We start from the raw sequence: 27,265 nt of genomic DNA on the forward strand, positions 1-27,265 counted from the left end.
ACAATGTTGTGCCTGTCATTAACAATACTACCATGTACACATAAACATCTGTTAAGAGGATGGATGTCAGGGTGGATGTCAAGTTCAGTGTTTTTGCCAAAAACGAACACACACGACCCCAAAGGGCACAAGGAATCTTCTGGAAGTGGCGTTTATTACCTTGATTACAATCATTTCACAGGTGTATGCATGTGTTCAAACCCATCAGATTGTATACATTAAATACGTGCAGTTTTGTACAACAACTACATTTCAGTAGAGCCACCTTTTGTTTTTACTTTAATGGAGATATAAGAAAATATAAAATTACATCTATGGCTTGCATTGTATTTGTATTGGACTGCTCTGCTCTAGCCAGAGAAATGTTTGATGGTCACTGCCTGCTGAAAATAGGATACAAAGAACCTAGGGTTGGAAAGACTTCCCTGTATATCCGTCAACTTACCAGTGTATCATTTTTTGAACATAATGTATTAAAAATCAACTTCAGTAGTTCTTATACTGGATAGACTCAGAAATCCTGAATTCTCAGTTGCTAGGTCTTGGTTGAAAACTCTAACACCCTTGGAAAAACTCCACAGTAACCAAGTAATATCTTCACTAAACTGAAGTTACATCTTATTTTAATCTGATAGTTTTCCTAACCCAAAAGGCCACATCAGGTTAAATGACATCCAATTTCACTTTGATGTTCATAGCTGCCAGTTCGGCTACAAAATACCGGAAAACGTAAGGCACAGAAACGGTGTCAATAGTATCGCTGCGATTACACAAAGTACAGTTGTACTTTCTGTTGCGCATGGCAGACCAAGAAGGCGGTGGCTTCTCCAACAGTGGAGAGAGTAAACTACCACACTCCACGCACACGTGGGCTACCGATCGATCCGAACAGTTGAAGAGGCGGTCATGAAGGAGAAAAGATGTACCGTGGGCTAAAAGAGCATCCCGCTCCATTTCCCCAAAACGGATTCCGCCCTGGACGTTTCTTCCCCCAATAGGCTGGTTAGTGACTTTGTCTCTGGCTCCCGTCGTTCTAACCTGGAATTTGTCTGAGACCATGTGGCGTAAACGTTGATAATAAACCACGCCTATGAAGATGTCTGCTTCCAGTTCTATCCCACTGATGCCACTATACAGCCTCTCGGTGCCATAGAAGTTGTAGCCAGCAGCTTTCAACATCTCACCGAAGTATTCTAAGGCTGAGTTCTCCTCTGAAAAGGTGAAGGGTGTAGCATCGTGGCAGAGACCGTGCAAAGCAGCAGACTTCCCCGCCATGCTCTCAATTAACATACCAATGGTCATGCGGGAGGGAAAACCATGAGGATTGAACAAAATGTCTGGGACCATCCCACTCTCAGAAAATGGCATGTCCTCAGCTGGCCACAACCGGCTCAAGATGCCCTTCTGCCCATGACGACTGGCAAATTTATCTCCGATAGTTGGGTTCCGAGGGACTCTCATCGTGATGCAAATACACTTGAATTTCCCACTGCCGGTGTCATTACTACACACTTTGATGTTATCCACAATGCAATTTTCTTTACTCCTAGGAAAAAATAAGCAGACGGGAGGTCAAACTATGTTCTTTAAACTTACAAAGACACTTAAGTCTTATTGATATAATTAGTGCATCTTATAGGGTATTTGCAAAACTTATTCCTACCTCCACTCTCCAGTACAAATAGAGATGGTGTCCCTACAAGTATTTACGAACAGGGCTACTGATTACATTCACTACACAACTATGCCCATCTGAAAGAACGGTGACAGAGGCAACTGAAAAACTATGATGAGACCTACTGTTGAAACAATTTTCTGGATGTAAAATAAGCTAAGAAATTTTTAATTTTAATAAAAGGCACAGTGAACTTGACATTTTAGCTAGGAAAATTCCTAACAACATGCCTGAGAAAGATGATCAAGTCTGAATAATACAGTTTTGAAATAAATCACAGGTAACTTATCAAACTATGAGACTGACAAGAGAAGTAAAAAAACAAAGGCCATACAGCAGACACAGAACTTTGTCTCATTTAAGAAACGCCAATTCAGTTATGACTGAGTCAGTGACTAAAACCATCACTTCTGTCTTCTCCAGAATTCTCCTGTTAAAAGATAACATTCACTGACCACCAGCAATTTCATTGAGAAACAGCCTTCACAAAGTAGTATTGGGTATCCGAACTTACTTATAGTAGATCACAAAGTTTTCCCCGGTGTTGAGGTTCAAGTAGCCATAATACGGATCTCCATACTGCAACTGTGCTCCGATAAATGGCAAGCCATCATCATCTAACTTCTGCAAAACCCGTGGGTCACCAGGTTTGACTCCGAACACCAGACTATCATCTCCTTGTTTAATTTTTTCAGAGAGATCTATGAATTCAGACTTGTAGACACTTCCATGGGCAAAGCCTCGTTCCCAAGAGGCCTTATTCACAATCTGTGAGGTCAAAAAAATCATTAATTTAAGAGACTGAGGCCAAATGGGGATTTTCAAAATTAAAACTAGTTAGAATTAAAATACTGCGTTTATGATAACTGCCATTCTAATTTTAAAACTCCAAATTTTCCAAGTCACCTACACTAATAAAACCCAGACACTTGTAAATGGCTTAAGACCTGATCATACATAAATATAAATGATAGGGGCACTTTGGTGGCTCAGTCAGTTAAGCATCTGACTCTTGATTTCGGCTCAGGTTGTGATCTCACAGTTCATGAGATCAAGCCCCACATCGGGCTCTGTGCTGATTAAATTAAAACATTAATAAAAAAATTAAAACTTTTTTTTTTAATGTTTGTTTATTTTTGAGAGAAAGAGTATGAGCAGGGGAGGGGCAGAGAGAGAGGGAGACACAGAATCCGAAGCAGGCTCCAGGCTCTGAGCTGTCAGCACAGAGACCGACGTGGGGCTCAAACTCACAGACTGCGAGATCATGACCTGAGCCAAAGTCCGACGCTCAACCGACTGAGCCACCCAGGTGCCCCAAGGCTTGCCATTTTCAACTGAGACTAGGAATTCATCATTTAACAGAACAGAACAGAACAGAACATTTAACAGAACAGAACATTTAACAGAACACATTTAACAGAACAGGACATGAAAATATTCCTTCAGTAATCCCACAGTAAACAAAAAAGTTAAAATGAAAAGAAATGAGGGGTGCCGGGGTGGCTCAGTCAGTTAAGCATCCGACTTCGGCTCTGGTCATGATCTTGCGGTTTGTTGAGTTTGAACCCCGCGTCGGGCTCTGTACTGACAGCTCAGAGCCTGGAGCCTGTTTCAGATTCTGTGTCTCCTCCTCTCTCTGCCCTTCCCATGCTCATGTTCTGTCTCTGTCTGTCTCTCAATAATATAAACGTTAAAAAAAATTTTTTTTAAAAAAGAAAAGAAATGAAACTACATTCTCTTGGCAGAACTCACCATGGCATCTTCCATATCGTAGCCAGTGTAAGAAATAACAGCAACAATGGCATTTGTCCCAATTGGATAGTTATCCATATCATAATAATCATACATGTATGGTCTCACTAAAGGGCTTTGTGGAGTCTGAAGACGATACAGTTTATTATCTGATCGAGCTTGGTAAGTGAGAAGTGGAAAGCCCATAGTTTGCTTCCCTACAAAGGAAAAAAAACCCTTAGCATCGTTTTCCCCTTGACTATAAAGGTCATATATAAAATTGGTAACAATAAAACATGCATCATCAGGGAATGAATAAATCAATCGTGGTGGTTCTGCTCACTACAGACTAATACACAGCATGAAAATGAAGCAGACCACGTGTATCTATGTAGCCAGACCATGAAAACGATGCTGAGAGGGAAAAAGCACAGAATGACATTTAATATTATACGCTTTAGGTACACATCCCAGATAATTCCACTCCTAGTTTATGGACATGTGTATAATGTAAGAAAAGCATAAAAAGGATGCATATAAATTACAGGATATTACTAGTTGGGGGACAGACGGGATGAAAAGCAGACAGTAACTATTATCTACCTACTTAGATTACTTCCTTACACACACACAGAACACAATGTCAGTATCTGCTAATTCTGGGTGTGGGGTACAGAGGGTAGGGAAGTAAGACTCTTCTTTGTACTACTTCACATTACAGAGAATCAACCTGAAACAAAATGATTTATAAGACCATATGTGTATGCATACATACACAGTGAATTTTAAAATCTAGAAAAGGAGACTTCCAGCTTCCAGTAAGAGAAAGCTACACCTCAGCACATTAAGATCCAGAACAATGCAAAACAAAAAACCACCCCCATCCCCTCCCCAAACACACACAGTATGAAAGCACTGGAGTCAGAAACTGGAGAGGAATTCACACTTGGACAAAAGAAACAGTACAGAGGGAACTACTAGCTTTTTCAGTTTTTAATGTTTTTGCCTGATGGTTCAGTCACTGTAGTGGCTACAACTTAGATAGAAACCTACAGTCTTACCAGCCTACAGAACCAAGGAACAGAGTTCAGAACACAACAGCAACTGGAAAGTAAGGGGGTAGATTTTATAAAGGAAAGAACCATGAAGAGCCTTAAATTCTGCAAATAAACGGAGTCCAAATCCTTGGCGGACTAAACTATGCATGTGACAGATCCAAGCAGGCCACCTGAGGCTAAAAGAACATACTTCAACTGCTGTGTTCAGCTATCTACCAATTAAATCTAAAACCAATCTTTTTGAAGGACCATAATAGAACTGACAATCTTTAAAACCTATCATTCACGATGTCATGGATACAATCCAGTATTACTAGAAATACAAGGAAATAGGAAAACACAACCCATACTTAAGAAAAATGTAATCAATGCAGATGGATCCTGAGATGACCCAGATGTTAGAATCAGAAGACAGTGATTTTTAAAAACCTGTAATAACAATGCTCAAAAACATAAAGGAAAATATGTTCACAATGAAGACAACAACCTCAGAGAAAATAGAAACTATAAAAAAGAAACAAACAGAAATGCTAGGCTAAAAAACTAAATATCTGACATAGAATGAAAAATCAGTGAAATTAACAATAGATCAACAAAATGATCCAACCCGAAGACGAAAAAAAAAGACAGAAAAGGAGATTATAAACCAATGGCTTACAGAACGATACCTAAAGGTTTAATATACATGACACATAAGTGAAATCTCAGGAGAGGTATGAGAGAATGGGGCAGAAGCAGTGTTTTTACAATTAATGGCAAAAACTACTAATTTAATTACATCTTTTATTTTTTATTTATTTTTTGACAGAGAGAGTGGTAGCAGGGAGAGGGGGTAGGCGGGGGGAGGGAGACAGAGAGAGAGAGAATCTTAAGCAGGCTCCATGTCTAGCAGGGAGCCCAAGGCTGTGGGGCTCATTCTCAGGACCCTGAGATGACCTGAGCCAAAATCAAGAGTTGGATGCGTAATTGACTGAGCCACCCAGGCGCCCCGATTAACTCTTTAAAACCAGATTTAAGAAGACCAATACACTCCAAGCACAAAGAACATCATATCTCGGCATATCGTACTCAATCTGCTATGAATCAAATATAAAGTAAAAATCTTAAGGACAGGGGAGGGTGGGGCGCTGGGGGGAGGAACACATTATCTACAAGCAATCAACCATACATGTAACCACTGACTTCTAGTAAAAATGAGAGACCAAGAAGAGACAGTTCCATACCTTTTAAGTGCTGAACAAACTAACTCTCAATTTAGAAATGTACATCTATTTCCTTCAAGTGAAGATCAAACAAAGACATTTTCAGAGAAATAAAAACTAAGAGGATTTGTAGCCAACCACCTAAACTATAAAAAATGCTAAAGGAAGCTTTTCAGGCTCAAGAGATATTACTTGGAGGTATTCAATGGAACACGGAATCATCAGGCAGGAATGAAGAATACTGCAAGTGATAAGATGTGGGTGACTACATGGTTTGTATTCTTCAAAAGTCAAATCACAAGACTTCAAACAAATCCAAATTGACAAACATCGTACAAAATAAATTACCTTTTGGTTCAAAAACATCAATGTCAAAAGTGACAAAGGCTAAGGATCTGTTCTAATTTAAAAGACTAAAGAGACATGACAACTAAATGCAACTTGTTATCCTGGACTAGGTGCTACGCAGAAAAAAAACCTGCCACAAGCCATATTTTTGGGACAATCAGTCAAAATCTGAGTAAGGACTATAAAATAGTATAACAACATCAATGTTAAATTTCCTGATTTAAACGCTTGCCCCTGGTTACGTAAGCGAACATGCTTGCTGTTAGGAAATACACAATGAAATATTTAGGGGTAAAGGGGCATCGTGTCTGTAACTTCCCTTCAAATGGAAAGCAGGGCAGATGAGACAAAATGTTAACAAAATCTAGATAAAGGGTTTATAGGAAATCTTTGTACCATTCTTGCAAGTTTTCTCTGAGTTTGAAAGTATTTCAAAATAAAAAAAGTTACAAGCGCTTTTCTTCTGTGTGAATACCACCACCACTCTCTACTCCCTCTTACCCATCTGGCACTGGTACATGTTCCGAGGACTCTGGTTGTGATCAGAGAAAGGGATGAAGTTGGCGATCACACTCAGCAGGCTGTGAGGGAAGAGCTCCTGGTGGGTGGTAACTCCAGCCAAAACCTCATCCTCGAAGATGGCAATGTTCATGAAGATCTGGAAAAAAGGAAGGGCGAGAAGTTCAAGGCACAAAATAACTGACTGCTAACATATTAACTCATCTTATCTCTCAGAGTTTAGGACTCAAAGCCTTGAACGAAAACCTTCCCCACTCAACATCATGAACACGGACAGGATCCACTGAGAAGCACGGGGAAGCTTCCAGTTAGAAATATCGCTTACCTGACCCGTGTCACTCTAAATCCACCCTGGTTCAACTGTGGAAGATTGGAAGAAAGAAATTTTTAGGTAGCACAAAGCCCACAGTTTCCCAACTGCAAAGATGGAGGCAAAGGCGGTGAGTGAGTCTAATGGAATGTTCCCACCTCACCACCTGACGCAGAGTCAGGTGCATAGGAGCTGGGCAGGATGGGAAGGCAGGTAACATGACCATCAACCCTCTCTCTCAATAGGTGAGCGGAGGGAGGAAATGTGAAAACGGCTTTGTGTTCATCACAGAGGAGACAGAGGTAAGTTGTGATTTTCTCTCAAACTCCCGATGGTTATCAAACAGCGCTAACATTTTTAAAAAGTAGCAGTGATTAAGTCTTCAGAAGTCATATACCACACGAGTAGGTTCAGGCACCAACACAATGCTTTGTGTACCTGTTCCATAGTTCCAATTAGTTCTTCTTTGCCTAATTCCAAGTTCTGCACAGGCCGCACAAGTCTACAAGGAGTAGTAAACAGGAATAACCCTGGGTATAGACTTGGTTTCCCCGTCATGGGGATAAGGGCCACTTCCATCCAGGGAGGAATTCTTTTTTCTCTCAACACCTGTTTTCAACAAAAAGAGAGTTCAATTAAGAAGTGATGTAGGGGTGGGCACTTGGGGGTCATGATCTCACGATTTGTGGGTTCGAGCCCCCGCGTCGGGCTCTGTGCCGATAGCCTGGAGCCTGCTTCAGATTCTCTCTGTCTCTCTCTGCCCCTCCCCTGCTCATGCTCTGACTCTCTTTCTCTCAACTAAGCCACCAGCCAGACTCCCCTAAATGGATCAAATTCTTAACACAAAGGCCAAAAAAAAACAACAAACAAAAAAAAAACCCCAAAAAACCCACACACACAAAACCCCCACAAGTTAACAAAGATAAAACCTGAAATTAATACTGAAAAAGGTTCAAAGTAATAAATCAAAATTCTGCATTCTCTCAAATACCCACTGCTTAACCTAACCAAGAAAAAAAGCTGGAGGGGTGTGTGGGGATGGGGAGGGGGACAAATGTACAGAGTAAGAAATGAAAAAAAAAAAAAAAAAAAAAAAACCCAGTGAAACTAAAATTTAAAATCATGGGTCTACTCTAAGAAATCAAGATGAAATGGATAAAATGCAGGTTACCAAAACAGAAGACCCCAACAGAGGTAGAAAGCCTTTTTAAAGATGATCGATTTCCATATTAGAAATAAACGTATCTAGAAACTATCCCCAAAGAAAGCACTAGAGCCAGATGGTTTCACAGGGGAATTCTAGCAGACTTAGGACCAGATAACCCAATTTCTACAAACTGTTCCAGGGCACTGAAAACAAAGGAAAACTTTCTAATTCTTTTTATAAAGCAGAAATGTATCTATTAAGAAAAAAATAAATTTTTACTATTTAACTGGTATTTCTTAAATATTAAGAAAATGATTCACCATGACCAAGTGGGATTTATTCCAGGAATTGAGGGTTCATTATTCATCACTAGTACTAGAGAATGATGATCAGGGAATAAATTAATATAATACACTTAGTATATCGAAAGGAAAATACTACAGATTTCCCCCAGAACACATCAAAGAATGAAATACAGAATTACCGTATGATCCAGCAATTCTAATTCTAGGCATACACGCCAAAGGACTGAAAGCAGGAACTCAAACAGGTACTTGTACATCCATGTTCACAGCAGCATTATTCATGGTAGCCAAAAGGTAGGAGCAACCTGGGGCACCTAGGTGGCTCAGTTGGTTAAGCATCTGACTCTTGATTTCGGCTCAGGTTATGATCTCACAGTTTGTGGGATCAGGTCCTGCATTGGGCTCCGTGCTGGAAGCACGGAGCCCGCTTGGAATTTTCTCTCCCTCATTTTTGTCCCTCAGCCCTGTCACTCAAAATAAATAAGCTTAAAAAAAACAACAACAACAACAACAACACAAAAGGTGGAAGCAAGCTAAGTATCCATCAATGAACGAATGGATAAGCAAAATGTGGTAGTATACCCAATGGAATATTCTTCAGTCTTAAAAAAAGGAATGCAATTATTTTTACGTTTATTTATACATGTAATCTTTACAGCCAACGTAAGGTTCAAACTCATGACTGTGACATCAAGAGTCACATGCTCCTCCAACTGAGCCAGCCAGGTGCTCCAAAAAGGAATGAAATTCTGACACAGGCTGCAACAGGAATGAACTTGAAACATTACGCTAAGTGAAATAAGCCAGACACAAAGGGACAAATCCTGTATGATTCCACTTACATGAGGTACCTAGCAAAGTCAAAGTTCACGAAGAAAAGTAGAACAGTGGCAACCAGGGAAGGAGGAAATGGGGAGCTCCTGTTGAATGAGTACAGACTTCCAGTCTGGGATGATGGAAGACTTCAGGAGATGGATAGGGTGGTGGTTGCACAACAACCTGAACATACTTAATGCCACTGGACTAGAAGCTTAAAAATGGTTACAATGGTAAATTTTGTTATATGCATTTATGAACAAAACAAAACCACAGGGACCTCTGGAAAAAGTGAAATCATACAACTTGAGCATCAAAATAAGCAACAGCAACAGAAGACTCATAAATTAAAACAGGCATCTGTAAATCTATGCTGCTGTGAATAAAAAAACAAATAAGTGGAAGAGAAAGGAAAACTCTACCTTACAAAATAGCAACTCACAAACACAGAAGGAATGATAGAGCTAGGAAACAATCACGGGGCAGCCATCACAATAATCATTCCCTCAGGAAAGAATCATCAATGGGAGAGTAAGAATTCTTCAAAGAATTCGCCAACTTGCAGGTAAAAACTTGATGAGGCTTTCACATAGCTTCTTCCAAATATCTCTCCACAAATTACTAATTACCCAGAAAATTAGCAACAGCACAGTGCATCAACCTAGAGAACACAACCTTACTGCGATCATAATTAGCATCACTAGCTGCGGGACAAGTCAACATCATGTGCCTCTTTTTTTTTTTCCATTTTTTAAATGCTTATTTATTTGAGAGAGAAAGAGAAAAAGAGAGAGAGAGAGAGAGAGAGAGAGAGAGGGATTGAGAATGAGTGGGGGAGGGGCAGAGAGAGAGACACACACAGAACCTGAAGCAGGCTCCAGGCTCTGAGCTGTCAGCACAGAGCCCGATGCGGGGCTTGAACTCACAAACCGTGAGATCATGACCTGAGCTAAAGTTGGCCGCTTAACCGACTGAGCCACCCAGGGGCCCCAAGATCATGTGCCTCTTGAAAGGATATCCTGAATTTCATCATCAGAAAGCTACACACCAACATAAATAAAGGATAGCTATACAATAACTGGCCTGTAGTTTTTAAAAAAGTCAAGACACGAAGAGCTGAAGGGCTGTTCAAGATTAAAGGAGACTAAAGAAACATGATAATTACATGTAATACATGATGCTGGACTGGGTCCCAAACCAGGATAGAGAAAAAATTGCTGTGGAAGACATTCCTGAGACAACTGGCATAATCTGAGTGTCAGCTGTGGACTCCACCACCCTAACCTTCCCTGATGTTGAAAAGTGTACTGGGATTATTGAGGAGGAAAAGCCCTTGTTCTCAGGAAGAATGCACTTGATGGTGGCAATCTTCATGGAAAAGGGGATTGGTCTGTATACCATCCTCAAATGGTTCAGAAGAAAAAACTATACAGGTTTATAAAGGGCATACAAACAGATAAAGCATGTGGGGCAAAACCTAACAACTGGTGGATCTAGGTAATGGGCAGATGGGAGTTCTCTGTGGTGTTCGAACACCTTTACATTTAAAATTGTATTGAACAGGGGCACCTGGGTGGCTCAGTCAGTTGAGCGACCGACTTCGGCTCAGGTCATGATCTCACGGTTTGTGAGTTCGAGCCCCGCGTCAGGCTCTGTGCCAACAGCTCGGAGCCTGGAGCCTCCTCCGGATTCTGTGTCTCCTCCTCTCTCTGCCCCTCCCCCACTTGTGGTCTGTCTCTCTGTGTCTCTCAAAAAATAAATAAATGTAAAAAAAAAATTAAAAAAAATTATATTGACCAATTTGAAAACTAAAAATACCGAAAACTGAACCAGAGTACAGTTTGAAATAAACCAGAGCACGAACTATAATTCATCCTGTTGCCAAAGAACAATTCTTCAATGCCCATTGTCTCATACCAAAACTCTTGTTAGGAAAATTCCAAATATAAGTTAGTCAAAGAATGTTATTCTACTTTTTTTTTTAATGTTTTACTTATTTTTAAAAGAGAGAGACAGAGCACAAGTGGGGAAGGGGCAGAAAGAGAGGGAGACACAGAATCGGGAGCAGGCTCCAAGGCTTTGAACTGTCAGCACGGAGCCCAGTATGGGGCTTGAATTCACGAGCTGTGAGATCATGACCTGAGCCGAAGTTGGATGCTTAACCAACTGAGCCACCCAGGCGCCCATACCTGACTTTTCAAAAACACACTTTCATGGGGCGCCTGGGTGGCTCAGTTGGTTAAGCGCTCGACTCTTGGTTTTGGCTCAGTCATGACCTCACGGTTTGTGAGTTCGAGCCCCACATCAGGCTCTGTGCTGAGAATGCAGAGGCTGCTTGGGATCCTTTCTCTTCCTCTCTGCCCCTCCCCCTCCCTGTGTCTCTCAAAAATAAATAAACTTAAAAAAATTGTTTAATAATAATAAAAAATAAATAAATAGAAATCCACTTTTAAGACCCAGAAGGTAACAGGGTGTGACTTATAACTCGCATATCTTCAACATTACTTGAAATATAAAGGATGTATTTTGAGGCCCCCTGTATGCCACTAGTATTAACAAAACAAAAAAAGTTAAAAATTTGTGAGATTAGCAGACTAGGGCCTCAATGAAACTACCAAAAAAATGCATGCAGGTCAAAGTATCTGTCACTGACCCTAACCTCTGAAGCCAGCACAAGACAAGACTGTGACACTACAGGGGATGTAGAGGCACTTTCGGAATCAGCTTCTGACCTCCAGACCCCCTGGCCAGTCTACGCTGCCCTGGGGCTACCTCGACAAGAAAAGGACAGACAACCTAGGAGTAAGGGACAGAACAGTTCACAAAGACACAAGATCACCTTAAAGTGTCGGAGAGAATCTGCAACACCAGGAGCAAGGTCCTTATCCACCCAGCCAACCATGACGCCGTCCAGCAGGACAGGGTAGCACTCGCTGTACGGCCGGTGTGGAGCTCCATCAACTGGAGTGACCCCTGGGGAAGTGAACAGACCAAATGCTCACACCAGAGTGCTTTCTCCTACGTTAAAAAGTCCCTCCAGATAGGCTCGACAACCGCTTCATCATTTTAGAGATCTGGCCTCCAAACCAGAACATTTTTATATTGCTTACATGTTTCTAAGCCCTTTCAGCAAGGATACACAAGAAACTGGTGACTCGGACTGTCTTTGGGGAGAGCAGCTGGGGGACAAGGGTATAAGAGAGGCTTTCCTATGTATATCTTCTATGTTTTGATTAGAACCATGTAAATAGATAAACTTTTCCCCAAAACCTCAACTGCACTTGATCCTCCTTATTTGAGGATTCCACATCTGTGAATTTGCCTACTTGCTAAAATTTATCTGTAACCCCAGCATCAAGACTAGTGGTGCTTTTGTGTTTATTCCAGGACATTCAGCCAAAGCAGAGTTAGCAGCTGTGAGTCCCCCAGAACAAAGGCTCTGTCTCTTATGACATCAGGGTACAGACTACTAGACAACCTCTTTTTAATGGTCTTCCTGCAAACTGACACTGTTTCCTACTTAGAGATGCAGTGGTCGAGTCACCAGATACAGGGAGTGACCCAAAATGTTATTTCTGATATTGCTGAATGTTAATGCATTAACGATAATGCTGAATGCTGGTGTATTTGAAATGTTTTGACATTTTTATTTTTGCAAAAAATAAAATAAAACTATAGCATTTAATTTCTCCCTCACTCATTCTCAAAAAAATGCACCTGACCTACAGACGAGCCAGGAAACCAGCCCGACTCCTGCACAGAAGAGTAAACAGAATTCTTGCAGAATTCTTGCTTAGTTCCCAAAGAAGTATAACTTGACAGTTTGCACCTGTTAAAACCCCCACACCCAAACAAGACTGTTTATCACTGTCCATCACATACCCAAGCTGCAGAGCAAAGCTGGAATAGATGCTGTATACACAAACTGTGTGACGACCTCACACACGGCAGTCAGGTGGTTCATCAGGCCACAGGGCTCCCCATCTGGGGTGTGCACAGGACAAAGGAAACCCCAGGACTCCGGCAGCAGCCTGCGTACTGTGGTGGTCCTCATCTTAGCAAAATCAGCCCCTCTGTGCACACAGCGGAAATGGGAGAGATAGCGTATGAAGTTCAGCTTATCAGCCACAACACAAAGTCCAGAATCTTGCAGGAAGCCAAGACCTTAATAAAACAAAAGTCATTCAAAAACAGGCTAAACTTAAAAAACAAGTGTATTTCGATGTGAGGCTCTGAGGACAAAACCTCAGAGCACAGTAGAAATCAGAGTGAGTTATAAAGTTTATTAGCACTGACGAGTGGGAGGGATTTACAAAATTAGTAGTAAAAAGGCAGTAACCCCTCCCCCCAGATTTCCCAAGTTATATTAGCCCCACTGGTTCCCTCTCTCCTCCTATTACTACCTCCTTTGTGGGAAACGTTAAATGAGTGTGAAACAGCAAGTAACTAAATGGGATTCATCAGAGAGGGATGGAAAATATGTAAGAAGTTGTTAGTCGTAAAAAAAAATCTGCATCGGTACTATCTGTGTAAAAAAAAAAATCAACAGTATTACTTCTGGGCCCTCAATGACTACTTAGGTTTTTCAGGCCTTTCTGATGCACCTGGTTTAGGTGATGCACCCCCACCCCCGCCCCAGACTACTAACGGTTCCTCACAGATCTAAGCTATCTTTAGAATTCTAGAAGGAGGCACAGAGATGCATGTGATGATAAGAAGTGGATTTAAGCTCTACAGATGCCTTGTCTCAAGCCCTTCAGATTGATGCACACTGATGCACACTTGTCAAATTTACAACATGAAATCCGTCTTTAGTGAAAGGGACAAATGCACTTTTTTAAAGGCTTTTCTTTTTTTTTTTTTTTAAGTAGGCTTCACACCCAGCACAGAGTTCAACATGGGTCTTGAACTCATGCCCCGAGATCAAGACCTGAGCTGAGATCAAGAGTCTGACGCTTAACCAACTTAACCACCCAGGTGCCCCAAGAGATGAGTTCACTTTTAAAGAGAACCTCTCTCAGCAATATATAAATCCATATTGATCAAATAACTTTAAAACTGTACCTAAAATGAAGTCTGTCTATTTTTATTTTTTAATTTTATTTTTTTAATTTACATCCAAGTTAGTTAGCATGTAGGCAACAATGATTTCAGGAACAGATTCCTTAATGCCCCTTCCCCATTTAGCCCATCCCCCCTCCCACAACCCCTGAAGCCAATCTATTTAATTTCACCTGTTTTAGAACGCAGATTCCCAGTAGCAAGAAGATATTCAAATGGTTTTGTAAGGTCTGTTCCCATATTAAAAATCTTCATCAAATTTTCAGTGTTTATGGACACATTGGCCTTCTGAGCCCTCTTGTCTAGAGCAATTTTTATAGACACTAACCAAGCTTCCATTTTTTCCTGAAATAAAAAAAATTGAAACGATTACATTTAAATTACTCACATTTCATACTTACTCCCACATAATAATCCCATGTCCATAACAAAGGCCCACTAATTTATACATTTGACATGGAGAACGTCTGGTCTATAAGCCTGAAAAACAGTCTTTCCTCACACTATTCCTGTTCAGGCAGAAGCCACAAACTCCTGCATATCAAGGTTTCTCAACCTCAGCACCACTGACATTTTGGCTAGATAGTTCTTTGTAGTGAGGGGCCAGGCCCTGCATGCAGGATATTTAGCGCTACCCCCGGCCCTGACCCACGGGATGGCAGTAGCATCCTGCAAGCTGTGACAACCAAAAATGTTTCCAGGCACAGTCAAATGTCCCTTGGAGTGAGGCAAAAACTGCTCCTAGTAAAGATTACCCACATTCACGAAAAGAATCAAAAGTTTGCTCTGGGAGGAAGCGCCTGGGTGGCTCAGTCAGTTGAGTGTCAGAGTCTTGATTTTGGCTCAGGTCATGATCTCAGGGTCGTGGGATCAAGCCCTGCATTGGGCTCTGCTTGAGATTCATTCATTCATTCATTCATTCATTCATTCTCTCTCTCTCCCTCCGCCACCCCCACTCGTGCACACACTCTCTCAAATTAAAAAACAAAATTAAAACAAAAACAAAAATCACGTTTGCTTTGGCTTTAGAAAAGTTTTTCATTAAAATGCTCTCATCAAGTAGTCAGAACAGCTTCAACCCCAGAAACAGGCAACGAGAGCAAAGCTTTAAAGCAGCAGCCACTCTGTTAACAGTAAAAACAACTAAGAAGAGTCCAAGTCCCCAAATGACGCCCAACACACAAGACAGTTGACACTGGTAGGAAAGAGTGACACTCTCTTCTTCTGTAAGTCTGAAGCAAAATGGAAAAGAAGTGAGATAGCAGAGTCAGAAAACAGGAAAGAAAAGCCACAGACCTGAGGACCAGAGACCCAGGCAGCAGCTCTGTGACCTGAGACAGGAGACCAGAGGAATGAGGACCGAAACGGTCTCTCCCTGGTAAGAGGTTTGCCTATTGTCACTTTGTAGTTAACTTGCTAAGGTGAGCAACTAGCATGGGGCACATACTGTAAGCTGGCACTCTGCATATTTATTGAAGCCTCACGACAAACTTTTCTTCAAAGAGCAGTGCATTATAGGACGACCTGGGCCCAATTTATTTCTGTCTTAAGAATTTTCCAGACTTTACAAGGGTAGCAGGTACATAAACTTATTATGAAGACTGAGGTGCCGGCTTGTAATCAAACACACTTCTACGGAGAGACAAACAAACTATCACACTAAGTAGAATAAATGAACATTATAAATAGCCTCCCGTCAGTGCAGGTCAGGTTCTCCTGCCAACTCGCATTTTTGGAGTTCTAGCACTTTTTGACTTCAGAAATGCAGTCGAGTGACTGGAGACCTGTATGTAAGGCCTGCACACAACAGCGCAAGAGAAGTGAGAAGAGGCCTCTAAGAAGCCTTCCTATGAGGTCCCCAGCCTTTCTGGTAAAAGGTGCAGGGGTATAAAGCTGAGCAGACAGTGCCTCTGGCAGGGAGGGCAGACACCACAAAGGATGATGAACAGCGTTCACCAGAGCTGTTCTAAAGTTCAGAGAGGGCAGCTCTTCAGTATCTCTCACTCCCTCACTATTAAGAAGCCCTCAGAACCAAGCACGGAAATCACAGGACACCTCAATCTCCGCTGTGATATTCAGTGAAATGGCTACTGAAGTCTGTAGTTCAGATTATGTCACTGTCCTGTACCTTCCTGAAGATTCTTACTGTGTTCCAGAGTCAGGGGTTCAGAAGCTTAAAACAAAGCTGGTATAAAAGTATGGAAATGTGGGGCGCCCGGGTGGCTCAGTCGGTTAACCATCTGACTTCGGCTCAGGTCATGATCTCACAGTTCGTGAGTACGAGCCCCACGTCGGGCTCTGTGCTGACAGCTCAGAGCCTGGAGCCTGCTTTGGATTCTGCGTCTCCCTCTCTCTCTGCCCCTCTCCTGCTTGCTCTCTCTTTCTCTCTCTCTCTCTCTCAAAAATAAATAACATTTTAAAAAAAGTATGGAAATCACACACGTTTGGCCAGTTACATGTTATCATTAACGTTATGACCGAGACTTGATGTTGCCTTTAACCTCTTAGAAATATTAAAGAAGTTTCTGAATTTGGTGTAAACTTAAGATCTTGGATTAAATCCCTTACTGCCGAACAAACAAAAAATTAAAAAGGCAGGCTACGTAAAGTGCCGAAACTACAAACTGCAAACACGCAGAAAACAGTGCTGCCGGAAACCGTCTCACCATTCCACAAGAGGGACGACTGGCCCAAGGGTGAAAGCAGCAAGCGTTTACCTTCAGAAACATAAGGAAGAGCTGACCAGGTGTAAGGACTTCTTGATTCACTAAACTGTCAGGATTCTCCTCCATGCACTCTCCTTTGGCTAAAGCAAAGAGCTTCCGGGTCATGAGACAAAGCATGTAAAACTTTTCAGTACTGGATTTCAAGTGGATACAGATGCACTGGCTGTGTCAAAACAGAAAGCGAAGCTTAAAACAACTGAGCTGCTACTAGAACTTGATGTCCTACGAACCCAGGTTCCCGATTCCTGTTTACTTAAAAGTTCTTGCTCATTTTTAAAGACAACTGCTTTTCCTCTTTACTGGCAACATTAGCAAAAGGACAGTACATACTCACAGGGTCTAGAGCTGTGCTGGACCACATGGCATGACATGCAGAATGTGGCTATTTAAATGTAAATTAACTACAACTAAATAAAATCAAGAATTCAGTTTCTCAGTGGCACTGGCCATTCGGGTGCTCAACATGTGACCTGTGCCTACATACTACTTTAAACGCTAGTACCTGTACAGTGGTTATATAACAGAGTCCTTGCCTTGGGCAAATAAAGGGACAGGATGCCTACAACTTTCAAATGTTATAGGAAGAAGAATGTTGACCTACGTAAAGAGAAATCAAGAGAGCAAACGTAATAAAAATGGTAACAACTAGTGAATGTGAAGTGTCCATGGTACTATTTTTGCAGCAATTCTGGAAGTCTGGAGTTGTTTCAAAATAAAAGTTTAAAAGCACAATAAAATAAAACGAAACTACTATAGAAAGAAAGGTGTGGATGGCCAGAGGAACAGAGCTGGGCCCTGCTTCCTTAGACCAGAATGCTACCCCCAGGTCCATTCTGATTCCCAGATGACTCATAGCCCTAACTACAACCTCCCGCCCCACAGACAGCCGTTTAGGCAAAAGCACGTACTTAAACAGAAACTCTGCAGCCTGTTCATTTGGGTACCAGTCAGGGAGACTGAGCTTCACTCTGAAGCGTTCACCTAGATAATTAAGGACCTGTTTTTGTGTGGAACAACCCTCTTCCGTTACGATCCTTAACATCTGAGAAATGGAGTTCCTAAAGAAAGAGTCTTCCTCTTTGCCTTTGATGAGCTCCTGAAAAATCTGGTAATCGGAGAAGTTGACAAGTGCCTAGAAAAGAAAAAAACAAAAAAACAAAAAAAACAAGGTTTTCTTTTTAATCGCTAGTCATAACTAAACAATTTTAGCCATTCTATTTCTCTGAGGAAATTTAGCACTCCACTACTGGCAAATCCAAATGAACTCTCCAAAACAAGGCATGGCTTGTATGGTAAGACAGCAAGATGGCCCCATCATCATCCTTGCCTTCTGGTATTCACAGCCTTGTAGAGTCTCCGCTCACACTAAGTCAGCACTGGCTGTGTGACCAAGACAACATGGTAAAAAAGTTGATGTGTGATTCTCAAGGTCAGGTCCCAAAAGGGACTGTGGCTTCGGCCTCACTCTCCTGGCTAACCCTCTCGGGGAAGACAGCCGCTTCCAGCAGCCTGTGGAAAGGCCCACGTGCACAGGAACCAGGACCTGCTGCCACCAGCCTGCAATGACCTGCCAGCCATGAGTGACCACCTTGGAAGTGGATCCTCCGGCCCTACTGGCCTTCTAAATGACTGCAGCCCCTGCTGACATCTCACCGCTACCTCCAGAGACCTTGAGGCACAAGTGCCCCAAATCCCAGCCACTTCCAAATTCCTGACCACAGAAATAGTGAGAGAGGAATGGTTGTTGATATTTTGAGCCACTGCATTTTGGGTAATTTGTTTTGGAGCAGTGCACAGCTGATACAGCCATCAATTCCACTCGGGAGAACCTATCCACTCTGCACAGAATGTGACCTCCACTGAACCTCTTCATAGCAAAAGAAACACATTCGTTAAGTCACACCTTCAGTGCAAATCCCAAAGGAAGGAAAAACAGTTCTTTCCGGTAAATAAAGTTCAACATAACCGTGCCATTTTCCAGGTAGTGAAGGTTCATGTTGACAGCAGAATGTTCTTCCCTTACACAGTGCATTGAAACTCCTATTGAAACAAAGCAAAAAGTCAAAAACTCAGTAATACTGTAACTGCTTTGATAATTACTTTTTTCCCTAAATTATTTTTAACCCTCTTAAAAATAGAGCCAAATCACTAAGGTTAGCCAAGACTGGCAACCAAAAATGTCTCCAGACCTTGCCAAATCCCCTAGGGCACACATCTCCCTAGGCTGAAAACCACTACAAGTAACTGAAACTACAAATTTAATGCAACTTCAAAGTTTCCTTGTAGAGCTGGGTCCGTGTGTTATATAACACGTTATATCACGAGCACCTTGCAGAGCCTCATCATACAGCGCTTTATATCCCCTGTACTCTGTGGAATCTGATCAAGAGAAAATGGCTTCATCCAAGAGTCCAAATGGAGAAAAGCAGAATTTTAGATTTTGATTCAGCTTTAAACAAAGACTGGAACGGCATTCCACATCAGTGATGCAAAAGAATAAACGACTAGCCGTTTTGACTTGCTGAGATGCTATTATTCTAGGGATAGTATATATGGTTATCATTAGAAGCTGATTTTTAGCTCAATTATAAAAACAAGTTATTCACTTGCAGGGTCACCAAAGAATGAAAATGTTGTCTTATGAAGCCAGGCTCTGTCACAGTGAGCACTCAGAGGCCAGGTGGCTGTCAGCCAGGGACTCCAAGAGGAATGCCACGGAAGAGGAAACCTACATAGGAGACTTCTGAGGCCCACACCCCCCCTCTGGTTGAGTCAGGCCAGCCTTCATCTCCATAAATAAGAACATCAGTACATGCATTCTTTCTTTCGTTGTTGTTAAATGTTTATTATTCTTCCGAGAGCAGGAGACAGAGGATCCAAAGCAGGCTCTGGGCTGACAGCAGAGAGCCCAATATGAGGCTTGAACCCACAAACTGCGAGATTATGACCTGAAATGAAGTCAGATGCTTAACCGACTGAGCCACCCAGGCGACCCATACATGTGTTCTTTCAATGTGAAAAAAATTAAACATAATAAAAGTAGGCTTCCTGCTATAACATGCTTACTAACTTAACAGAAATGCTTACTAGAAAAACAAAACTTTTCTAAAAGAACATTCCAAAGGTCACTACAACTTACCATACTGAGTATAGCCAGGCCCTCTGGTTTTCCATTTTGGTCTTACCATTGCAATGGGGAAATTTCTCCGAGGCATAATTAACATTCGGATGACTTTTTCAATGCCATTGATTATAAAATAGCCTCCCATTTCCTGCCGAACAGATGAATTATAATTTGTTAAACAAAGATACACCGTCAACATGAAGATAACTGCCAGACGCAGTGCAACGTGCAGAAGAGGCATGCAGAGGCGAAAGGGTCTACAGGTCCCCTGGAAACTTCATGGAAACTGTCAATGTGTGAATTAAGTCTTCTCTTAAGTGCACTAAAAAGGTTCTAGGGACCTGGCAGAAAAGTATGGAAGGATCAGGATACTTTCCTCTACTAGACAGACTCGAACTAACTTGCCTTTCTGTCCCCCTAAAATGATTTCATGATTTAGTCTTCAAATGATATTTAAAAAAAAGAAAAAAAAAAAACCTTACTTGAAAGAGATAAGAGATAATAGCCATTTTGCTTCCAGGTGAATATGGTTCCCAAAGAAGTTAAAAAATTTTGACTGTATAAAAACTCTGGAAACCAGAAATTCAGATTAGCTAAAGAGGAAACTGTTTTTCATAGTTCTGGTATCACATTTTTTTTTTTAACTAAAAAAAATGTTTTTCATGCTTGTTTATTTATTTTTGAGAGAGAGAGAGACACAGAGAGAGAAAGAGAGAGAGAGAGACAGAACACGGGCAGGGGAGGGGCAGACAGAGAGGAGAGAGAATCCCAAGCAGGCTCTGCACTGTCAGCACAGTCTGATGTGGGGCTCAAACTCACAAACCGTGAGATCATGACCTGAGCTGAAACCAAGAGGTGGACACTTAACTGACTGAGCCACCCAGGTGCTCCTCTGGTATCACAGTTCTATAATAAATAAAAAGCTACTACACATCGATACTATGAAGCAGGTATATCATGCTGGGTGCTCTATGTTACCAGCCCCGTTAATCCTCATAACAATAAGTGGCACAGTTATTATGCCCAGAAGAGGAAACTGAGGCACAGAAAGATGAAAATTCCCATGGGGCGCCTGGGTGGCTCAGTCGGTTAAGCGTCCGACTTCAGCTCAGGTCACGATCTTGCGGTCCGTGAGTTCGAGCCCCGCGTCGGGCTCTGGGCTGATGGCTCAGAGCCTGGAGCCTGCTTCCGATTCTGTGTCTCCCTCTCTCTGCCCCTCCCCCCGTTCACGCTCTGTCTCTCTCTGTCTCAAAAATAAATAAACGTTAAAAACAAAAAATTAAAAAAAAAAAAAGACAATTCCCAAAGCCACATAACTGGTAAGTGGAGCACTTGGGTGTCAAACCCAGATCTGACACCATAACCCTCATCCCATCACAAAACAGTCTCCCTACTGCCAGCAGAGTCTATACGTCTTGAGTACTTCAACTCAATACTGCAAAACCACGTATCGCAGATGAAAACCATGCCGAAGGAGAGGTACAGGAAGCAATTCAATATGCTCACAGAATCTTACTGTTGGTAAAGCAAGCATCTCAGACGGAAAGTGTATCATGCAGGAAATTAGGGAACAACCTATCAATACTTCCCCCATAATAATAATAGTCTCTAACTGTGCGGCCACTTTTCACACACGGTCTCATCTGAGACTCATTCTGAGCCTACGAAGTATGCAGCACACAAGATACCAAGCCCCATTTTACCTATCCAGAACTTGGAAGCGGAGAAAGAAAAACTGACTCTCACTGGCAAGTTTCTATCTTCTCACTCCCATCTCAGGCCTTTTCTACCATCACCTGGATGCCCGCAATTACCTCTGCTTCTTCATGGTGCTCAATGAGGGCTTTTGGAGGAAGGTTGTATAAGTTGCAAAGCTTAGACTTCACCATGATGGGAACATAGCCAAGAAACTGTTTAATGACTCCTTTTGAGATGCCATTCACTGCCCAGCTGATATCAGCCTAAATGAAGATGAGAGAAGAAAATTACTTAATAATAAACAGAAACTACCTGGATCTACCAAAGCAAGTAAGTATTTTAAAAGAGTAAAGAAGAAGACCATCAGGTAAATGATTTTATCCTTTGGATTTAAAAGATAGGATCTTTAAATGACAGTACCAAGAAAGCAGAATTCTGGTAGAAGTTTTATTAGGCACCAGCCTTATTCTCAAAAACGTACAACCTAAGAGTCACACGCTGTCACTTGTACTCACTGTCAACTTGCCCCGGTAGGTACTCCTCCGGCCCCGACATTCTGCGGGATAAATGTTGAGCTCTTTGCAGATGTTTCCTTTTGGAACCATCGGTGGACTGATGACAGCATCCACAATAGTAAGAGAGATCCGCTCATCTTTGAAAGCAAATTCAAAGGGAGGTATAGCCTGAAATACAATCCACACGATGAACTGCTTGCATTTCCAAGGCCCTCTTTCTCCAAGATTCTTCCAAAGCTCTCGTGTTCTACAAGCACTGATGCCCAAAATGCCAGACATGACATATCTAAAAAGACGGTTAAAACTACATCCGGTCTACTCATACCCTCGCTAAGTACCTGCAACTACAATGAACTAATTCAGATTGTGAGTGTCTGCAACACGTCACATTTGTAGCAGGCTCTAGGGTACAGTTGTGTTCAGAACAAAACTGTTCTGTGAACCAAGTGCCTGACTTCTCTATTGTACGTGGTACCTGCAACGTGCACAGCAAGACAAACGGGACTGCTCCTAACAGGAGAGGATACGGAAACATCCTCCTGATTTAGGACTGGGCACTCTAATGCCATCATTCTTTATGCTGATATTTGTACATTTCATTCCATGGTGGCCTCATGCTGAAACCAGAGCCTCACAGGTGGTGGCCACGGTGGTTCTTCCCGTTGCACAACAGCTGCTTCTCTGCACCACTCCCTGGGGAAGATCTCCTGTTCCGAGGAAGGGGCATCGCTGAGCTCTCCTACATATTAACTAGGAACAACCTCCTAGCCTTAGCGTTACAACAAGAATGCCAGAAATGGAGCCAAGAATATAGAGAAGGTTCTCTACCCCCATGTCAGTTCAACTGACCTTGTCTCCATTTTCAAATGTTATCTAAAGCTGGCATTGTTTTAGGATTTAGTATTTTATTCTAACATAAAATTTTCATGTATTTTTTATTTAAGGACAAAGCATCAATTTTCAAAAGGGAGATCAGAAGATTTTCTTTTTCAAGTCGCAGCTACACTACCTATATCACAATACAATCTTGTTATTTGAGATAGTTAAGGTCTATAAAGTTGCCACAAACACTGAATTGTTCTTAGGGGAAAGTTACGTTCCTGTCTCTGATCACACTTTTGTCAACTGATCAATACATAAGCTTGTTTTATGTACATTTCTACTTAAAGACACCTTACTTAATATATATCGTTTATTCATTAACACTGAACTCACAGCCAACAACACTAACTCATGACTGAACAAAGGTTATTTAACACATATTTCTCTTAAGGGGTACATCACAGCCTTTTTGCACTTAGAACATGAGATAGCACTTCAGCACTATGCTTGAGGGCTATTTTAAAGAGTGAAATCACCAACAAAAAGCACCAGAAGGAGAAAAATTGGACAGATTTAGAAAAGGATACTTGTTTATAGTATGGAACTTGAAACAAGAAATAGAGCATCACCTTGTTGGACCTCAGTTGAAATGGTGCGCACTGGGCAATTCAAAATTTTCACCATTCTGCACATGGTGGTATGTACTGATTTGTGGGCTATGAATAGATTTTAATGAGTAGGCAATTCACAAATACGAATTCCTGAATAATGAGATCGAATGTATTCTGAAAAGATGCCTGTGAGATTTATCAATTTAGACTCACAGAATGAAGAAATACATCCCCCCCCCCCCATATTGGGCAAAACTGTAAATAAACCAAAATATGACAAAGGCTATCTTTCCCTTGACTTTATAAATGTTAGTCGTTTACTTTACTGTTTTATGTAACAACATTTTCCATACAGTATTCTGGTACTAATACTAAGTTGCAGCATCACTATCTGTGCTGACCACACTTTCTACATGTACTTAATCAAAATAACTTATCACAAGAGGCTGAATACAGAAGCAGAAATGCAAATCCAGCTGTCTTCTAATAAGCCAGACATTCAAAAGACAGGAAAAATATCATTTACCTATTAATTTTTCTGCTCTAGAAAAAAAATTTTTTTAATGTTTATTTTTGAGAGAGAGAGTGCAAGTTGGGGAGGGGCAGAGAGAGACGGAGACACAGAATCTGAAGCAGGCTCCAGGCTCCAAGCTGTCAGCACAGAGCCCAACGCAGGGCTCGAACTCAAGCTGTGAGATCATGACCTGAGCCCAAGTCGGACGCCCAACTGACTGAGCCACACAGACGCCCCTAGAAAAAAATTTTTTAACCATACCACTGTTTTATTAGGGATTTATTCAGGTTAAGTCTCTAGAAATAAGGGAGTCACTTAGGGGGCACAAAGCTGACAAAGCTTCCTCAGATCTCATAACGAACCACCAGCTTAGCAGGCTCTTTGGCTGTATCACTGCCTTGTTCCACCTACAAATTATTTTAAGGATACTGTTTTGGCCCCACAGACTAGTAGGTGGGGTAGGTTTCCCCAACCCAAAACATGAACAGCATGAAGGCCATGAAGCCCAAGAAGTGCTTACACATGAGATTCCAGGAAACAGGCGTGGGGGGATGTGCCCACACGGTTCCTGATATACATGTCAAGGCCCCAGTGCATCGGTTCACCCCAGTTCAACCTCAGGTCTGGGTGGTCCCAGTCAGACCATGTCCCTCTCCTGTTGCAAGCCATCAGGAAGCTTCCAGTAGTTGCCTTACCCCATGCCATCACCCGGATGTGGTTGGTAGGTAGTCTTCCACCCACATATTATCCTTCTTGGCAACGGCAGCCTGTTCTTCTGGGATCTTGGGATAGTGCCCTGGAGCATGTCCTTGGTAATGTGGGAGGCTCTCTGTGCACCTAATGGCACCAGGGTCCCAGCTGCCCTTTGAGCCATCGGACTACCAGGACCTGTGCCCTGGTCACTGCCATCTTCACCTTCCCACCCCCCCAATTTTTTTTTAACGTTAATTTATTTTGTGAGAGAGAGAGAGAGTGCGCGAGCAGGGGAGGAGCAGAGAGAGAGGGAGACTCAGAATCTGAAGCAGGTTCCAGGCTCTGCGCTGTCAGCACAGAGCCGGAAGAGGGGCTCAAACTCACGGCCCTCAGATCATGATCTGAGCCGAAGTTGGACGCTTAACTGAGTCACCCAGGCACCCCTCTCCAAAAATATTTTTTTTTTTTAATTTTTTTTTCAACGTTTTTTATTTATTTTTGGGACAGAGAGAGACAGAGCATGAACGGGGGAGGGGCAGAGAGAGAGGGAGACACACAGAATTGGAAACAGGCTCCAGGCTCCGAGCCATCAGCCCAGAGCCCGACGCGGGGCTCGAACTCACAGACCGCGAGATCGTGACCTGGCTGAAGTCGGACGCTTAACCGACTGCGCCACCCAGGCGCCCCTCCAAAAATATTTTTAATAAAAATGTTAATATATCATTGGTTTATATTTTAAATGAATTCATACTTTAAAATTTTCTCAATTAAGGGGCACCTGGGTGGCTCAGTCGGTTAAGCATCCGACTTCAGCTCAGGTCACGATCTCGCCGTCCGTGGGTTCAGGCCCCGCGTCAGACTCTGGGCTGATGGCTCAGAGCCTGGAGCCTGCTTCAGATTCTGTGTCTCCCTCTCTCTCTGCCCCTCCCCCGTTCATGTTCTGTCTCTCTCTGTCTCAAAAATAAATAAACGTTAAAAAATAAATAAATAAATAAAATTTTCTCAATTTTAATTTCTAATAGAGTAAATACTGATAAACAAAGCTCTTTAGGACCCCTCAAAAATTTTAAGAGTGGAAGGGGGTCCTGGGACCAAAAAGTTTGAGAACTTCCAGTCTATGTATTACTGGCACCCTCAGAGCCCACTGCCTGGGAGACGCTGGCGATGCTAACCAAATGAGACCTTCCCCCACCATCTTCATTTGAACTCTGCTACCGTATCCTTTAGATCAATCAAACCACTTAATGTTGAATAAATGTCACTACTACTCAATCTCGCTTTCAGGCCTCATTTATATCTTCCTCAACACCCACCTAATTCAGAGCAGGTGCCCAGTAGTTTCTCCCTTTAAAGCTAAGAAGAACACCGTGGAAGGATGACCTCACATGTACAGTCTATGTACAAATAGGTTCAGAACCTTTTCAGGTAAGTTTCGGAGAGGTAAAACTTCAGTGACATGAAAGCATGTGCGGTGTGAATGGCACACCCACCATAGCATAGCGCCTTCCTCACTCTCACGCATGCAGACACTGGCTACAAAACACTAAGGTTCCAACCACAAAGAAATCCAGAAATCACAAATACATCTAGTACTCCCCCAGTCGACTAGACTACAAGTGCCAGGCCCCCCGCAGAGCCTGGCGCGATCTATCTGGGAGAACTATTTGGGATTATACTGTGATCTCCCAGCCATCTCTCTGGGAACCCTACCCAAGGCCACTGCCCCACTGACCCCAGCATCTTGGATCTATCCCGCACCCCTCGCCACACAAGCATCCTCCCACCCACCCCCCTCGTCCAGCCCGCGGGGTCCTTCTCCTGTGCCCGCCTCGAGTTTCGCCTCATCTGGGGCCTCGTCGGAGCAAGTGGCACCGGAGATCGCAGACCGACTGCAGCCTGGAAGGACGCCGCGCTCACCTGCACCGCGTGGCTGAGGCCCTCGCGCACAGCGTAGTTGAAGGACTCGACATGCGCCCGCGTCAGTTCCTGCAACGCTGGCTTTTGCTGCTCCCGCGGGATCCCATAAGACGGGTCAGTCAAATGCTTTAAGCTGGGCCCCTTGGGCAGGCTCTGCCACCGGCCGGCGGGATCCATGCGTCCTCCAGCACACCGGGCGCCAGCGACGGCTCCGCACGCGCCGGGAAGAACGGCAGGCGCCCCGGTGCCCACGGCCTGCTGGGAAATGTAGTTCTTCTGGTTCCGCCGGCCTTGGCCCTTCGATTTTTCTGCGCCGACTTGAAACCTAAACCTTGGAGTGAACGGGCCGGGATAAAGCTGTACGGAGCCAGAATGTGGTCTCCCCACCCATTTCCCCTTCCGCGGGAAGGAAGGCAGAAGCCGGCTTCACGCTACCTCTGAGCCCAATTCAGCGTGTGATCTGTTCAACGTAA

General features: G+C 42.7%; 1 protein-coding gene and 1 pseudogene across 1 annotated transcript; both read right to left on the reverse strand.

The window, feature by feature from the left end:
• Positions 1-135: 135 nt before the first annotated feature.
• On the reverse strand, positions 136-27,068 carry POLR1B (RNA polymerase I subunit B). The gene is made up of 15 exons (XM_019444960.2): positions 26,793-27,068; positions 22,236-22,403; positions 21,837-21,983; positions 20,038-20,170; positions 18,802-18,938; positions 17,807-18,030; positions 16,890-17,061; positions 14,346-14,517; positions 12,994-13,275; positions 11,951-12,084; positions 7,282-7,452; positions 6,516-6,672; positions 3,428-3,624; positions 2,190-2,443; positions 136-1,546 (listed from the first exon to the last, which is right to left on the reverse strand). Exons 1-15 carry the CDS (start codon positions 26,967-26,969, stop codon positions 664-666), a joined length of 3,408 nt encoding a protein of 1,135 aa, XP_019300505.2. The 5' UTR covers positions 26,970-27,068; the 3' UTR covers positions 136-663.
• LOC109264596 (NADH dehydrogenase [ubiquinone] 1 beta subcomplex subunit 8, mitochondrial-like) lies at positions 24,250-25,091 on the reverse strand (annotated as a pseudogene).
• Positions 27,069-27,265: the final 197 nt, after the last annotated feature.

This window comes from Panthera pardus, unplaced genomic scaffold (genome assembly GCF_024362965.1).
Source record: "Panthera pardus isolate Hobbes unplaced genomic scaffold, ASM2436296v1 HiC_scaffold_26, whole genome shotgun sequence".
Classification (NCBI taxonomy): domain Eukaryota; kingdom Metazoa; phylum Chordata; class Mammalia; order Carnivora; family Felidae; genus Panthera; species Panthera pardus.